This window comes from Melozone crissalis, unplaced genomic scaffold (genome assembly GCF_028551555.1).
Source record: "Melozone crissalis strain CALT ecotype California unplaced genomic scaffold, PUWL_Pcris_2 ptg000198l_1, whole genome shotgun sequence".
Classification (NCBI taxonomy): domain Eukaryota; kingdom Metazoa; phylum Chordata; class Aves; order Passeriformes; family Passerellidae; genus Melozone; species Melozone crissalis.
This window is the reverse complement of record NW_026535962.1, coordinates 1,071,507-1,086,989: the sequence shown is the minus strand read 5'-3', so window position 1 is coordinate 1,086,989 and position 15,483 is coordinate 1,071,507. Positions and strand designations below refer to the sequence as shown.

General features: G+C 54.6%; 1 protein-coding gene across 1 annotated transcript in view; it reads right to left on the bottom strand.

Annotated features, from left to right (window-relative positions):
- Positions 1–15,483, bottom strand: part of PLXNA2 (plexin A2) — a 129,459-nt gene that overhangs the window by 19,600 nt on the left and 94,376 nt on the right. The window contains exons 13-21 of the mRNA XM_054293915.1: positions 15,295–15,446; positions 11,291–11,408; positions 10,551–10,687; positions 7,232–7,399; positions 6,659–6,752; positions 4,767–5,006; positions 4,473–4,616; positions 2,892–3,126; positions 1,320–1,462 (exon numbers count right to left, since the gene is read on the bottom strand). Of these exons, the coding sequence (XP_054149890.1) occupies positions 1,320–1,462; positions 2,892–3,126; positions 4,473–4,616; positions 4,767–5,006; positions 6,659–6,752; positions 7,232–7,399; positions 10,551–10,687; positions 11,291–11,408; positions 15,295–15,446 (1,431 nt within the window). The remainder of the gene's footprint in view (positions 1–1,319; positions 1,463–2,891; positions 3,127–4,472; positions 4,617–4,766; positions 5,007–6,658; positions 6,753–7,231; positions 7,400–10,550; positions 10,688–11,290; positions 11,409–15,294; positions 15,447–15,483) is intronic.

The window sequence follows — 15,483 nt, the reverse complement described above, 5'->3', positions numbered from 1 at the left end:
CCAGGACTCCTCCCTCCTAACCCATCCCTGGTCTGTGTGGGGGAAACGGAATTTCAGGATTTACTGGGGCAATCCCAGTGCCTGAAAAGCTGAGCTGAGCCTCTGCACATGCCACAGGGAGGATGGCGGCTCCATCCCAGGGTGGGCATCACAGCCCCATCCCAGGTGTGAGGTGATGTTTATGACCCCCTATCCCTATTCTGGCCCCCTCCCAGGTGAGCAGGGCCAATCTGCCAGGTGCACTGATGGACGCCTGTGCCCTCCTCATTCTTCCGTATTCCCAGTGAAAGTTTTTTGTGTATTTTTACACATCCTGGTGGGAAATCCAGGGAGATGCAAGCGCTTGCTCGGAGGCTGGGATGCCTGGGCATTCTCCTTGCCCTCCTGTGGACACGCGAGGGAACAGCAGCAGGATGCTCCGGGCAGGATGCTCGGGGCTCTCACCCATCCCCTGCCTCGCCAGGTGACTTTGGAGCCCTTCAAACACACCACAAATGCTCTGCCCTGCTCTGCTGCTGCCCTAGAGCGATATACAACCCCATAAAATAAAAATAAACCAACACCAGGGAGGAGAAGCTGAAAGGAATCCGGCGATGTGGGAGGAGATAAAACTCCAGGCTGGGAGTTAAAATGAACCCTGCTGACCCCAGGGCATCCAATAACTGGTGCACAGGATGGGTTGTATCTTTTGTCAGGGGAATTTTTTAGATTATAATAATTTTTTTTATACTCCTAATCATGTTCCCTGTCTAGTTAAGTGTATGCAGAAGCCCATAGGGGAGTAAGAGAGAAAAAGGGAGTTGTAGCATCCCATGAAGCTGGATCACACCTCTGTGTGTGGTGTCACGGACATCTTTTTATGAGAAATCTTTCCTTAGGATTTTTTTCCTCCTGAGAAGCTGGGAGGCCTCAGGGACAAAATGCAAACAATGATTATCTGCTGCTGTGGAATGCAACAGGTGCATCTGCGATTGGTCTCATGTGGTTGTTTGGAATTAATGGCCAATCACAGCCTAGCTGGCTTGGACACAGTGTCCGAGCCACAAACCTTTGTTATCATTCCTTCCTTTCTATTCTTTGCTTAGCTAGTCTTCTGAGAACTTTTTCTTCTATTCTTTTAGTATAGTTTTAATGTAATATATATCATAAAATAATAAATCACGCCTTCTGAAACATGGAGTCAAATCCTCATCTCTTCCCTCATCCAAAGACCCCTGTGACCACCGTCACAGTGTGGAGCCCTGAGGGTGCTGCAGGGCTCCCTGAGGGCTCAGGTGGAGCCAGGGGAGCTGGGGCAGGGCAGGGTGGGTGTTGGTTACCTCCAGCTCCCTCAGCACCGGGTGGTCCTCGATGCCCGGGAACAGCACGCGCATGGCGTAGGTGCGGTAATCCAGGTAGGGGATGCCCGAGCGGTCCAGGTCGCTGGTCAGCTCGTTGATGTCCGTCTGCAGCTCTGCAAAGGCTGTGCAGGGAGAGAGAACAGGGCAGGGCTCAGCTCCAGGGGGCTCTGGGCAGGGCTGGATGGGTGCTCTCCCCATGGGCAAGGCAGCTCAGGGAAGGTTCAGGTCAGAAAAGACCCCTGAGATAATCAAATGCAACCTATGTCTGAACCCCACACTGCCAACAAGACCAGCCCCAACAAGCTCAGACACCCCTGGAGGCTCCATCTCAGCAGCCCAGGGTGGCAGAGCAGGCTGTGCTCGGAGCAGAGACTGAGAACAAAGCTGTGGTTCATTTGTATGCAGTTCACACCTGTGCACACACACCTAAAACCCCTTTAAAGGCTGCGCAGGGAAGCAAGGATCTGTTTTCATAACTTGCTGCCTCCCCTGTTTTCCTTTCTTCTTGTTTTCCTCCTCTATCAACAGTTGGCAAGATAATCAAATCTGATGCAGATCAGATCTGAGCTGCAGCAGGGGTCAGGAAGGGATTTATTTTCCCTCTCCTAACACGGTGTTGTACAGCTGGATGTGTCTCCTCCTGTTCCCTCTCCAAAGTGTGACACGCTGGCTCAGGAAGCCTCTGTACCCCAGCTGGGCTGTGCCAAGCTGAATCTGTGCCTTCTCCTGAATACATCTCAATTTTTGCCCTGTGCTTTCAAGGCTACCCTTGAAATCAGCTGAACAAATCCAATACAATTCTCTCTCTCCACTATGAAATGTGCAGTCATTAATTTTATTTTGATTAAGCCCCTTCCCAGGTGGGAGGAACAGGAAACAACAGCAGCACCTCCCAAAAATCCCCCTTCCCCTGTGGGGTGAGGAGGCTCAGCTGCCTCCTTGCAAGGCACAGGACTCGCCCATGTGGAAACTCTCAAGCAGCAGCTCTGGGTACTCCAAATAACACCCAAAATTCAGGCAAGGTGCCTAAGCAGCATCAAGCTCTAATCCCACTCTCTGCACATCAGAGCCATGTCTGATGCTCACACTGCGGGCTGCCACCCTCCCATGGTGGGGCAGGAATGGAAACCTCAAAAAATCCCACAAAAACCACAAAAAAACCCACAAAAAAACCCCACCAAAAACCCACAAAAAACCACAAAAATACCCACAAAAAAACCCCACCAAAAACCCACAAAAAACCACAAAAAAAACCCACAAAAAATCCCCACCAAAAACCCACAAAAAACCCACAAAAAAGCACAAAAAAAATCACAAAAACCCATAAAAAACCCACAAAAAACCACAAAAAACCCACAAAAAACCCCACAAAACCCCACAAAATCCCACAAAAAACCAACAAAAAAGCCCCACAAAAAACCCCACAAAAAATCCAAGGAGCACCCACAAACCCCAAGGAGCTCCCCCCTGCATGCCTTGGGGTACTGGGAGAACAGGGACCCCCCCATGGATGTGCAGCCCCCAGGGCCCCCCAGCCCCAGCAGCACTGACCCTCCTTGCACTCCAGGGCCACCCGGGACTCCAGGTTGTCCATCTGCATCTGCAGCCTCTTGAGGGTGAGGTCGTTCTCGCGGGACTTGCGCTTGTAGGCGATGAGGACGATGATGACGATGATGAGGAGCAGGGAGCCGCCGGCCGCGATGCTGACGATGGCGGGCAGGGTCAGCAGGCTGTCAGACACGATGCTCACCGAGCCTGGGGAGAAGGTGACGCCCCCAACACGCACCTGCAGGGCACAGAGCACACTGAGAGCAGCTCGGGCCGTGCCCCTGTGCCAAAGCCTGTCCTGCCCACCCCAGGGCCCTGCAGGTCCCTGGGGAAGCACCGAGCCACCTCTGCACAGAACAGAAAACCCCAATTGCCTTCAAACACAGAGGGGGCTGCTTGTGAGAGCACAGGGAGGCTTCAAGTGATGATAAATGTGCCAGCCCTTCACTATCTGGGCTTTGTTCTTATTATCTGATGGCTCCATTTGACTTTCATTTTATAAGCTTTCAACTCCTTTTCGTAAGCCGCGGACGTTAACAAGCCCCTGATCATTCCACTGACAAGAAACCAGAGTGACTGCAAGGGCAGAGCAGGGAAGGGAGCAGAAAGCCCCACGTGAGAGCAAACAGGCTGGAGTTGACACCAGGACAGGCTTTTCTTGGACGTGCCCTGGCCGCAGATGTGAGCAGCTCTCAGCCAGGTTAGGCTGCTGGGAGTCACACTGTGATAATCTGAATATGTTTTGGATGCTGAACTTCAAGGGAAATAAATCACAATTGCAATCTCATTTGGGCTCTGCTCAGGCAGCTCGGCAGCTGGGGCTTGGTCTGCAGGAGCAGCAGAGGAAGCAGCAATGCCCAAACCCTGAGCAGAGGGAGGCACTGAGGGTTATCCTGGATGAGGGGGTTGATCCAACCACTCCAGGGTTCAGATGTTCCTGGCTCCTGATTCGGGAAAAGACAAAACCTTTCCATGCATTTGGCACCTCAGGCCTGTCTCTGTGGCTGATTAACCCCTCCAGGAGGGAGAACACTGGGAATGCTCTCAACTTCATCCACAGCAAGGATGGCACCCGGTGCCAAAGGCACTGCCAGGAAGATTTGTTCCTTCTAGAAGGCTCTGAGGGGCATTTTTCCTTCTAGAAGGGAGTGACTCTGAGGGAAGGACAAAGTCTCTGCATGCTAATCCACACCAATATTTTAAATTTCCAATCAGACACCCATAAAATGGAAAATCCTGCTGGGGATTGTGGATTGAAGTGAGTCAGGGAGCTGGAGAAGGAGGAGAAAGGTGGGGAGGAGAGGGAAGGGGATGCTGGAGGAGGATGAAGGGTGATGAGGAGAGGGAAGGGGATGCTGGAGGAGGATGAAGGGTGATGAGGAGGGGGAAGGGGATGCTGGAGGAGGATGAAGGGTGATGAGGAGAGGGAAGGGGATGCTGGAGGAGGATGAAGGGTGATGAGGAGAGGGAAGGGGATGCTGGAGGAGGATGAAGGGTGATGAGGAGAGGGAAGGGGATGCTGGAGGAGGATGAAGGGTGATGAGGAGGGGGAAGGGGATGCTGCCAGGACATGCAGCCCCTCACCATCACTCTGTGCTGCCCGCTGAGGGTGGGGGGCTCGCACAGCAGCTGCGTCTCGGACACGGTGACGGCGCAGGGCGTCTCCCCGATCAGCACCGTGTAGTTGAGCTTGGCTCCTCCCGGGGCGGGTGGGCACAGGTTCCTGCCCTGGGGACACGGGGACACAACACCGACAGAGATGCAGCACGTCCCTCCAGCTCCCAGCTCGTGCAAACAGCGGGGCTCTGTTTAGGGCACCCCAAACTCCGCGGCCCTGGGGTTTTGGGGCTCCCCAAGGCTGAGGCAGGCTCTCCTTACCTTCAGGATGATGGGAGAGCCCGGCTTCTGCTCCAGCACCCCGGTGGAGCTCAGCATTTCGAAGGTGGGGTCGGGGTAGTAGATGAACTTGGTGTCGTTGTAGAGCAGCAGGGACTGGACGTTGTTGAAGATGAAGCCGAACTCGTCCGGGCGCTCCACGGCGTCCAGCCCCGGGCGGTACTCGGCCGTCAATGGGGGAGCCAGGCAGGCCAGGGCCGTGGAGTTCAGCACCTTGCACACCTGGGGAAAGGGAAACAGCAGGGAAAACACAGCCCTGAGCTGGGGCCATGGAGTTCAGCACCCTGCACACCTGAGGAAGGAGAATTTCAGCAGGGAACACTCTGCCCTGAGCACCACCTTGCACACCCGGGGAAAGGGGAATTTCAGCAAGGAACGCCCTGCCCTGAGCTGGACCAGGCAGGCCACACCTGTGGCACTCAGCACCTTGCACACCTGGGGAAGAGGGTGGTTTCAGCAGGGAACACTGCCCTGAGCTGGACCCTGATGCTCTGGAGGATGGGAAGCCCAGTGGGTTCATGCTTAGCCGGGAGCGTTTGATCCAGGCCTGATGCTCCGTGGTCTCAGAGGTCTTTTCCAGCCTCGCTGATTCCATGAAGCATTACCGCCATGATTTGGGGTAATTTGCTTCTCCTCCAGCCAGCACGAAGGTGCTGGGGTGGAGATGGAGGGTGAGCCCGAAATGAGCCGTGTTTCAGTGTAGCTAAAGGCTCAGACAGCAGCTCTCGCTCATTTTTCTTTATTTTTTTCCCATTTCTTTCCACTTTCCTCCTCTGCAGCTCTGAAGCAGACCCATAGGGAATACCAGCTCCCTGCTGCAAATGGGTGATTAGAGGCCATTCCCAAATGCCAGCGAGGGAAGGGAACAGAGCATGTGACACTGGTGGGCAGGAGGGAACGCGAAGGTCATCTCCTGCTGGGCTGAGGACACCCACAGCTCCTGCAGCCCTCAGAGCAGGGAAATCACTGATTTATGGGGCTCTTGCCTTGGAAAGCAGCAAGAGCCCAACCATTTGGCCTCTCTCCATAACTGAAAGATTTAATTTCACTCAATTTTGTGTCTTCAGAATTATTTTTGTAGCACTGTAACTGCAAGTGCTAGCAACAAAATTAGATGTCTTTTTAAAAAGAGCTCGGATGAAAAAAGGTCTTGAGGGGGAGAAAAGGAATAGGAAAAGACCTCTCAGTGATTTGCCCTTTCCAAAAGAATACAGACTCAGTCACAAAGATCACTGCATAGAAACAATATATTTCAGCTTTACTTGGCCAGAACAATTTCTGAAATCCTGGAGGTTCAATTCTTACACACAAGAACCTTTCTTAGTCCCCATTTAGCTGGGGGTTCATCTCAGCTTCTCATTCATGGACTGTAAGAATACAGACAGGGGAAGGAGATAATTTCACATTTTTCTGTGTCAAATTCCCTCTTCCCAGTGCCCCCAGCTTGGGGGGCAGACTCAGCCACAAAGATCACTGCATAGAAACAATATATTTCAGCTTTACTTGGCCGGAATAATTTCTGAAATCCTGGAGGTTCAATTCTTACACACAAGAACCTCGCTCAGTCGCCATTTAGCTGGGGGTTCACATCAGGTTCTCACTCATCACTGACACAGACAGAGGAAGGAGATAATCTCACATTTTGTGTGTCAAACTCCCTCTTCCCAGTGCCCTCAGCTTGGGGGAGTGTAGGAAATCCCTCCAGAGCAGCTTTTGCTGTGTCAGACCTGCCCAGGGAGGCAGCCCGGGCAGCAGTGCCCCATGCAGGGTGATGCTCCCAGCTGGCAGCAGTGCCCATGCAGGGTGCAGGAGGCAGCAGTGCCCCGTGCAGGGTGCAGGATGATGCTCCCCGCCCAGCTCCAGCCCCTACTCACGTTGATGAACTCCTTGCCGTTGTGCTTGGCGCGGATCCGCGGCTCCTGGATCACGTCCAGGTTGGAGCCGGTGACAGTCAGGGGCGTGTGGCCGCTGTGGGAAGGCAGGAGAGGCTGATCAGGGCTGGGCTGGGCCCCAGGGACAGCATGCCAGCAGGGTTAGGAGGATGGGTACAGCCCAGGGCTTTCAGCAGTGTCCCCGTGGTGTGACAGCAGCAGCCGCCCTGGCCCCCACACTCCCTTTGATCAACATCAGCTCTTTCCTTTCCAGGTGGCCTTGTGGTGTTCCAGGACCACAAGAGGAGCCTCTAAGGAGCAGTTGTGCCCTTGTGCAGCAGAGGGGGTGATCTGGGCTTTGGTTGAGCCCCCAACCCCTGGTGCAGGGTCTGCTGTGGCTGCCTGGCTGGACACAGCCTCCCTGTAACCCCAGACCCAATCTGTGCTAAATGCAAACCCAGGAATGCCCAGCCCTGACCTGTTCAGGATGCTGGGAGGGATGTGCATTCCCAAACACTCCTTTTTTGGTGCTGAGGAGCTCCAGGGCAGGGGAGAGCCAAGGAGGTGCTGCTTTACCTGGTGATGCTCCACTCGGGCTCGATGTGCTGCACCTTGGGGTCGTCGATGTACTCAAACAGCAAAGTCCTCTCCAGCTGAGCCCTGTCCACGCTGACAGAGACCTGAACAGCCCCCAGGCCGTGGGCTGAGGGTGCTGACACACAAACAATCTCGTTCATGGATCGCCTGCACAGGAGGGAAACGGGCAGGGTTAATGGGGTGGTGGATGTGGAAAGTCCTGTGGCTCATTCCTTTCTTAAAAAAATATCCCACTTACATAGTTCCTATTTTAACCACAAAAATTACCTTTTTAACTACAAAACCACATTTATCACACTATTAAAATGTTAATACAGCACTACTAATCAATACAACAAAATACATAGAGTAAATATCTGCATAGAGCCATATAACATGCACTTTTCACAGTGGTGTAGGGGCAGGAAACAGCCTTGGTCCTGTCCAAGGGCAGCCCAGAAAGGGCTGAGCCTACAGCCAGCACCAGACTGGTACCTGGGGAGCTGCAGAGGTGGGCAGGAGGGTTTGGCACGGAAGGGAAGGTGGGAGCCGTGCCCTGAGCTGTGCCCATGGTGGGAGCAGCACAGCCCCCCTGAAATCCCTCTTTGTGCCAAGCTGCAGCTCCCACATCCCCCCGAAGCCGCTGCCGTCTGCTGGGCGTGTGAAAGCAGATGGCTGCCTTTTCAATGGGATGCATGAGCTCAGTGAAAAGCCAAATTCCTCCCCTCCCCAGCCCAGAGCACACACACGAGGCTCTGTGAGCGGCACAATGAGCAGCCCCTGCCTGGGCAGGGCTGTGGCACTGGCAGAGCTGCCTCGGCTTTGTCTCCCCCAAAGCGGGGTGACCCCGGCCCGGCGCTGCCTGGCTGGACACAACAGACCATCTGCTGCCACCAGGGCCCAGAGAAGGGGCAGGCAGTGACACAGGGAGGCACTGCCACAGCACAAAGGCGCCGGTGGGTGGAGGGATGGGGAAGGGGAATGGGATCTGAGCATCCAGAACAGATCTGTTCCCGGCTCCGTGGTCACTGATGCTACAAAAAGTGCTGGAGGCACATCTCTGTCACATCCTGCACGGCCACCTCTGGCTGTCCTTGCTGCTCAAACCGACCCTGGCTCGCTGGAAAGTCACTGTTCTTTCTGTGGCTCCTTTAGTTTGGTTCCCCCTGGGCAGAGGGCAGGCAGGTCTGCAGCACCTCAGTGCCAGTCTGCTGCTTAAATCAGAACCCGAATGGGCGACCTTCACCACCCTCACCATCCTCAGGGGCTGTGGAGGTGCCTGGGAGGCTGAGGCTCAGGTGCAGCCGCGTCCCTGCTCTGTTCCCAGCAAAGCTGTGAGCCAGGGGGACAAGGTCCCTTCTCGGGGTCCTTACACACCCCTTGCCCTCTCTAATGGGCACTCAGGAGGGCATGGAGCAGCAGGCACCACAAAGTTCCCAGCTCACACCTCAGCCCCTCCACCCTCCACATCCGAGGGGACAGAAAGAATCCCCTGAAACGCCTCAAATAGCCCCCTGAAACACCCCCAACCACCCCTGAAACACCTCAAACCACCCCTGAAACACCTCAAACATCCCTCTGAAACAACCCCCTGAAACCCCTCAAACCAACTGCACTGACCATTGCTGCTGATGCAATAACACATCCACCCCTTCCTGCCCTGCTGCTGCTCCTTTTCCCATCTCCATTTGGTTTTATCACATCCACCTTGTTTAATTTAGCCACAAAGGCTTCCTCGTGTGAGGAGTGGGATTCTCCAGGCTCTGAGCTGTCTCTCAGAGTGATTCTGTGCAGCCTGGCGGGTTCCTGCCCTGCTGCTGCCCTCTGCCCTGCCTGCTGCTGCCCACCCCGTGCCTGCCCAGCTCTGGCACGGGCTGGCAGTGATGCAGGGCTGCTGGCAAAGCAGCTCCCAGCTCCCTGTGATCGGCTAATTAGCTTTCTGTGCTATTATTGTGTCGTCATGGTGAATCTGCCCACTCCTCGGATCAGAGAGGGGAGAATGGGGGAAGCTGTAATTAGAGGGAATCTCATTAGGAGCTGCTTCATCTCATCAGGCTCCCCCATGCCCTGGAGTACAATTGGAGTTCATTGCCTCAGAGCAGTCCCAGGCATGGCCCCAGTGAGGATGGGGCACTCAGCCACTGCTCCCTGGCTGAAATTTCTGTCCTGCTGCCATCAGAACTCCCAGGGAACCCAAAACCCCTCCAGGTTTTGCAGGTCAGGAGCTGCAGGTTGCCTGAACAGGATCAGGGGTTTGTTTAAGGGATGATATTCCAGGATGATATTCCAGGGCTGGCCCCACACCTCTGCTGTTGCCTGTCTCCACCTGAGGCAGCAATTTGGCATCTTTGTTTGGGATGTGGGAGGAAATATTGATGGGTTGGTTACACTGCTCAACACCTGGAGGGCTGAGCTGCGCTGGAAGGTTCTGGAATGCCCTGAGCACCATCCTGGGATGGATCCAGAGCAAGCCCTGCTGATAACCCAATGTGCTCCCACTCCTGATAACCCAATGTGCTCCCACTCCTGAGCACCCACAGCTCCCATATCCGAGAACTTCTCAGGCTTTTGGATGAGAAATTCACCTCCAGGGATCTCTGCTTTCCCAGAAACTTCCTCAGCTCCTCCTGGGTGAGGATCTGGGAGGCAGAATCCCTTTGGGTGCCAGGCTGTGCCCACCCCAGCAGGGTGGGCAGGGCTGTGTACTGATACACACAGATGTAAACCACACATCTCTTTTTTAACTAAGCCCCAGGAAAACCCATTAAACCCTGCAAATGTCAACTCTGTGTTTACACTGCTGGGGAAAAAGCAAATTTGCCATGGAAATCCCAGCAGAGACTGATGGCAGTGCAAGTTCCTCAGCAGGAGGTGCGAGCAGACCCTCGCCTTGCTCTGCCCTGAGGATCCCTGACCATTTTTAGGAGTTGGAGGCACCTGCAGCAGTGGCTACAATAAAATCAATGCAGGTCTGTGGAAAGAGAAAGGAGCTATTTCATATAAATGTTCCATTTTCTTCAGAGCAGCCAGGCTGGGGGCAGGTACTGGCGACCAATATAAGCACATTTCCATCCCAGTGGTGTTTCACTATGATTTTCTGAGCAGCTACCACTGGAACAGCATTAAAATGAAATAATGAACAGCACTGACACTGACGAATCCCTCCCTGGCCATGCAAGCCTCCATCACAATAAAAGAGAGGACGGTTTCATGCAATGAAGGCTGGAGCCTCAGGGGCTTCCCAGATGGATTTTTGCACGTTCAGCTCCAGCAGATCCGTGCTGGGACGGGAGCTGCGGGAGCCTGTGGTGTCTCTTACTGCAGGAACTCGCAGGTCTGGTTCCCCAGGAGCACGGAGACGCGGCTGCCGGCGCCCAGGTGCTGGCCAGAGATGGTCACCATGGTCCCTCCCGACTCCGGGCCGCGGCCGGGGCTCAGGAAACTCACAGCTGGGGTCTGCAGGGAGGAAAGGAGAGCTCAGGGCCCCTGCTGCAGCCAGGGAGCTGCTCTGGGGGCCGGGACAGGCCACGACATCCCTGAAGTGCCCAAGGCCAGGCTGGACGGGGCTTGGAGCAGCCTGGGATAGTGGAAGGTGTCCTGCCCATGACAGGGTCTTTGAGGATCCCCTCCCAACCCAAACCAATCTGTGATTCCATAATCACTGCTCTGGGGGTGCAAAGCTGCATCCAAACACTGTGGGAGCCCTGGTTTATCCACAGGGTGAGCTCTCCATCCTGCAGGCTGTGCTTGTTGAGAGAGCCACCAAAAACTGAGCAACACCAGGGGGAAAGCCCCAGGAAAAAACTGAGCAATTCCAGGACTGTAATCTGGAGCTGGAGCCCCTCTGCGTGCCAGGCTCAGCTCCAGGGACACACGTGCTGACCCCAGCAGGACACTCACCACAAACATGTAGTAATGAACTGACTTGGCCGTCAACTCGGGCACCAAAAACTGAGCAAACCCAGGGGAAAAGCCCCAGAAAACCCCAGCAATTCCTGTGGAGCTGGAGCCCCTCTGTGTGCCAGCCCCAGCCCGTGCTGTCCCCAGCAGGACACTCACCACGAACACGTACTGCTGCGCTGACTTGGCCGTGAACTCGGGCTTGCACTCTCCGATGCACAGGAGCACTGGGCCGGAGCTGATCCCTGGAAGCGCCTGCCCCATTTCACAGACGATCCTGGAAGCACAAATGCCTCAGTGGAGCTTTGGCAGGAGGTGCCAGCAGTGCCCTGCTCAGCTCCACGCTGCCATTATTTCTCCTTTCTCCCCCCCATCTCCTCTTTAACTTTGATATCTGCCTCTTTGGAAGGAGTTAATTACTGAGTCTATTTTTACCCCGTGTAGTAATTTAAAGGAAAAAAAATCAAAATTAGACATAATTATTACAAGCTGTAAACTCCAGAGCAAAGCAGAGCACTAATGGCAATATATTAGCCAGTAGCAAAGTGAGTGCGAAGTCCTCAGAGTAACAGATGAGTTCATTAAGGGAACAGCTCACACTGCAGACTCCCAGTTAATCACAACTGCAGGAGAAACCTGCTGGGGGATGATAGAGACAGCCCTGGAGAGCAGCTTCTGCTGGGAACAGGGCTGGCTGCCACAAACACACTGGTGCTGGTCACAGAGCTTGTCCCCATGCTCCTGGTGTGGTCCAGCTCAGCCCCATGGGCACATCCTGAGGCTGGGAAAGCTGCAGGGCCAGGGAGAGCTGCTGGGTTTCACCACAGCTGAGGGATGAACAACCCCAAAAGCCCAGGGCAAAGCTGCAGGGCCAGGGAAAGCTGCTGGGGTTCACCACAACTGATGATGAACAACCCCAAAAGCTCAGGGCAAAGCTGCAGGGCCAGGGAAAGCTGCTGGGGTTCACCACAACTGATGGATGAACCCCAAAAGCTCAGGGCAAAGCTGCAGGGCCAGGGGGAGCTGCCGGGGCTGCCCATGGCTGCTCACTGAGGATGAATAACCCCCAAGTCCCAGGGCACAGGGGATGAGTGACACCAGCTGGGGACGGGATCAAGTGGATGCCAGGCATGCCAGCAGGTCTGGGGGAGGTTTTCAGAGGGGCATCAGCTGGCAGGGCGCTCCAGATGGACCTGCATGCTGCTTGCTCCCACAGCAATGCTGGCAGGGTAAATTCGAGAGCATCCCTGCAGGCTCTGGGAGGCTGAGGGTGGGAGGAACCTGCCTGGAAATCAGAGAGGGGGGATTGGAGATGGGAAATTGGCCTCGGGGAGGAAAAGCTGAAGGCAGGAGTTGCAGTTCCACCTGTGGGGGGATCTGACCCTGGGAGTGGGACCAGAGGAGAGCCAGAGCAGCCTCTGCCTGCTGAGGCTGAAGGAGAAGGGAGCTCTCCCTCCTCTGCCCATTACACACAAAGACATAAAAGGCCCCAATTTGGGGAGTTGCCTTCAGCAGCATTAAATTCATTGCAAACATAAAATAAAATAAAATAAAATAAAACAAAATAAAATAAAATAAACCACAAAGACTGAAGGAAGAAAAGAAGCTGCCGTGCACAGGTGATGCCAGGAGGCCTGATGAAATACACACATGCTGCTAAAGAGCTGGAACGTGCACGTCCTCGTTGCTGCACATCAAAAGGGGCTGCCTGGAGAGACTGCTGCCTTTGGAGAGCAGGGATTGAAGCCTCTCAGCTCCCAGCCTTCCTCTGCCACGCGCTCCTCGCTCTGCCTTTCAAGCAGACATCGCCCCTGCACCTCTCTGCCTGTTATTCCTTCACCTCTCGCCATTCCTCCTCCTCCTCCTGGAGAGGAGCCCACTCTGAGCTTGGGGCCAAGCAAACAAAGCCTGGGGGTGACTCCTGGCGCCCCAAGGGCAGCAGAGGACAGGGGAGGCTCTCTCTGCCCAAGGAAACACCAAACTCTCAGCTCTGCCAGCCCAGCCCGGGCAGGGATGGGTGCGGGACAGGGCACAAGTGACCGGGCACACCTGGTGCCCAGCCCTGCTCAGAGCCAAAGCCCCAGCAGGTACCTTGTTACAAAATGATGCATTCGGCAGAGCTGTAGGGTGCTGATTGCCGGGCTAAGTGGCCCTTTCACCAACATTAACCTAATTGCTGGCTGATAGATGGCGGGGCTGGAGCATATGGCAGAGTCATTACAGTCCTGGAATTCAGTCTGCCCACAGAAGCCTTAAGAGGGTCCTTTTATCTGTATTCATCTTTAAAAGGCAGCTCTCATGCTAACGCTTGCTGTTATCTGCCCAGGGTAAATGTTTTAATGATGTTAACAAACTTTGAAAGCTCAAGAGCCGTAATTAGAGTCATGATTATAAAATCAGGGTTTCATACCATCAAAGGGGGATAATTTCATAATCTTCCATCCTTTATTTGAAAAATAAAATATAACAACGTACTGCTCAGCAGAACAGCCCCAACTGCTCGCAGTGATGGGGTATTGGTGCCATTCCTGCAGCAGCCCCAGGCATCCTTCACCCTGTGATCCCAAATTCCATCTGCACTGCCCCTCGCTGCTCCAGAGGGGTCAGCAATGCCCCTGCTGCCTCACAGATGGGCAAAGAAACACCAGGAATGGACAAAACCCAACCAACACCACCATGTGCTGCTGGTGACAGGTCCTGGGCCTGCTGGGGTCTGACTGGGAGCCACCAAATGCATTTCCCAGGAGAGGAAAACGGATTTCCCCGCAGAGGAAAATGGATTTCCCCACAGAGGATGAAGCTGGGGCAGATCTGTGCTGCTGGGAGCGCCCATGGGACCTTGGCCAGCTCCACACTCACAGCCCTACTGCACAGGCCACCATGCTGGTCCCAGCAGGAGATGACACAACCCAAGGGGACACATCACCTGTTTCTGCTGTCCCACCCAGCACAGATGTGTCCCCAAACACCCCCTGAGCCCCCCCAGCCCAGCCCCGAGGCGCAGCAGAGGAGCGGCTGCCACGCTGCCGTGGGGTTCATTTGCCCGGCCCCTGTTCCAGGCCTGTTTTCCAATTTGGGGCTGACATTTTTCTCAGTGAAACAAATGGATTGACTGCAGGGGAGCCCGCTCGGAGCGCGGGGCTGTCAGCGCCTCGCCCGCCTAACAAATGGCTGCTGCAGCCCGGGCGCCGGCGGAATCCCAAGCGGGATGGATGGGGAGGCAGCAGCAGCAGCAAGGTGCTCATCAGCAAAGGTGCTTAGCCAAGCAGGAACTGGTGTGCAAGGAAACAGAACGTTTAATGCAACTCAAAGCGCTGCTTAACCCCTGCAGAGAGAGTGCAGAGTGCGGGGATGTGCGGGAATGGGCAGGAATCCCTTCCCATGCCCACCTCCACAGCCCTTCCCGGTGAGGTTTTGGCCTCCTGAGCGTTGGCTGGAGGTCAGGGGGTGTGGGAATCTACAAAATTATAGGGTTTTGAGAAAGCTGCAAGATGCAGGCCTCAGAGACAGCAGAGCTGTGAGCAGAGCTAGGCAGCAGCCACGAGATTGGTCAGCAGTAAAAGTATTTAAACTGCAGAAAAGCAAAAGCAAATAGAACAAGGGTCTGTGTATTAACGCTTGTCTGAATAGCTCTCTAAGCTACAGAAAGTTTATCTAGCAACATATTGAGAAGGTTAAAGCTTAATAATGGAGCTCTGTTGTGTTTGAAGGCTCACAAGCAGGTATTGTATTGGAAATAAGCAAGCATTGTTTTAACCAAAGGTATGTGTGCTTATAGTGGTTGGATAGAACTACTGTCAATATAGAATATATACTACACAGACATAAATACTGTCAGTGTGCTTTTGCTTTGTGTGATTGGTCAAGAAGCTTACAAAGTGAGTTATAACATTAAGTTCTGTGTCTGCTGCCTGGGATGTGAGCTGCTGGCATCTTCCCATTGTCATAACCATGGAATGAGACTCATGCTGGAAAATTAACCAGCTCGAGGCGTGTTCCTCAGCAGCCCCATCCCATTCATGTCTTTAAATAACCCCCAGCCAAGCTAAAAGGAGGAGCCCTGGGGGGTGCCCAGCCCCGGGGACAGGGCAGGGGACAGGGTAGGGGACAGGTGAGGGGACAGGGCAGGGGACAGGGCAGGGGACAGGTGAGGGGACACTCACTGCTCGGCCACCACGTAGTGCTCGGGCAGGGGCGTGCACTGCACCCCGGCCACCTGCACGCCCTGAGCGATCTCAGAGAAGTCCAGGCCCAGGTTCACCCCACGGATGGTCACCCTGGTCCCTCCTTCCGGGGGCCCCGACACCGTCAGGATCTGCAGGGAGACAGCACAGGGTGAGGGGACGTGGGGT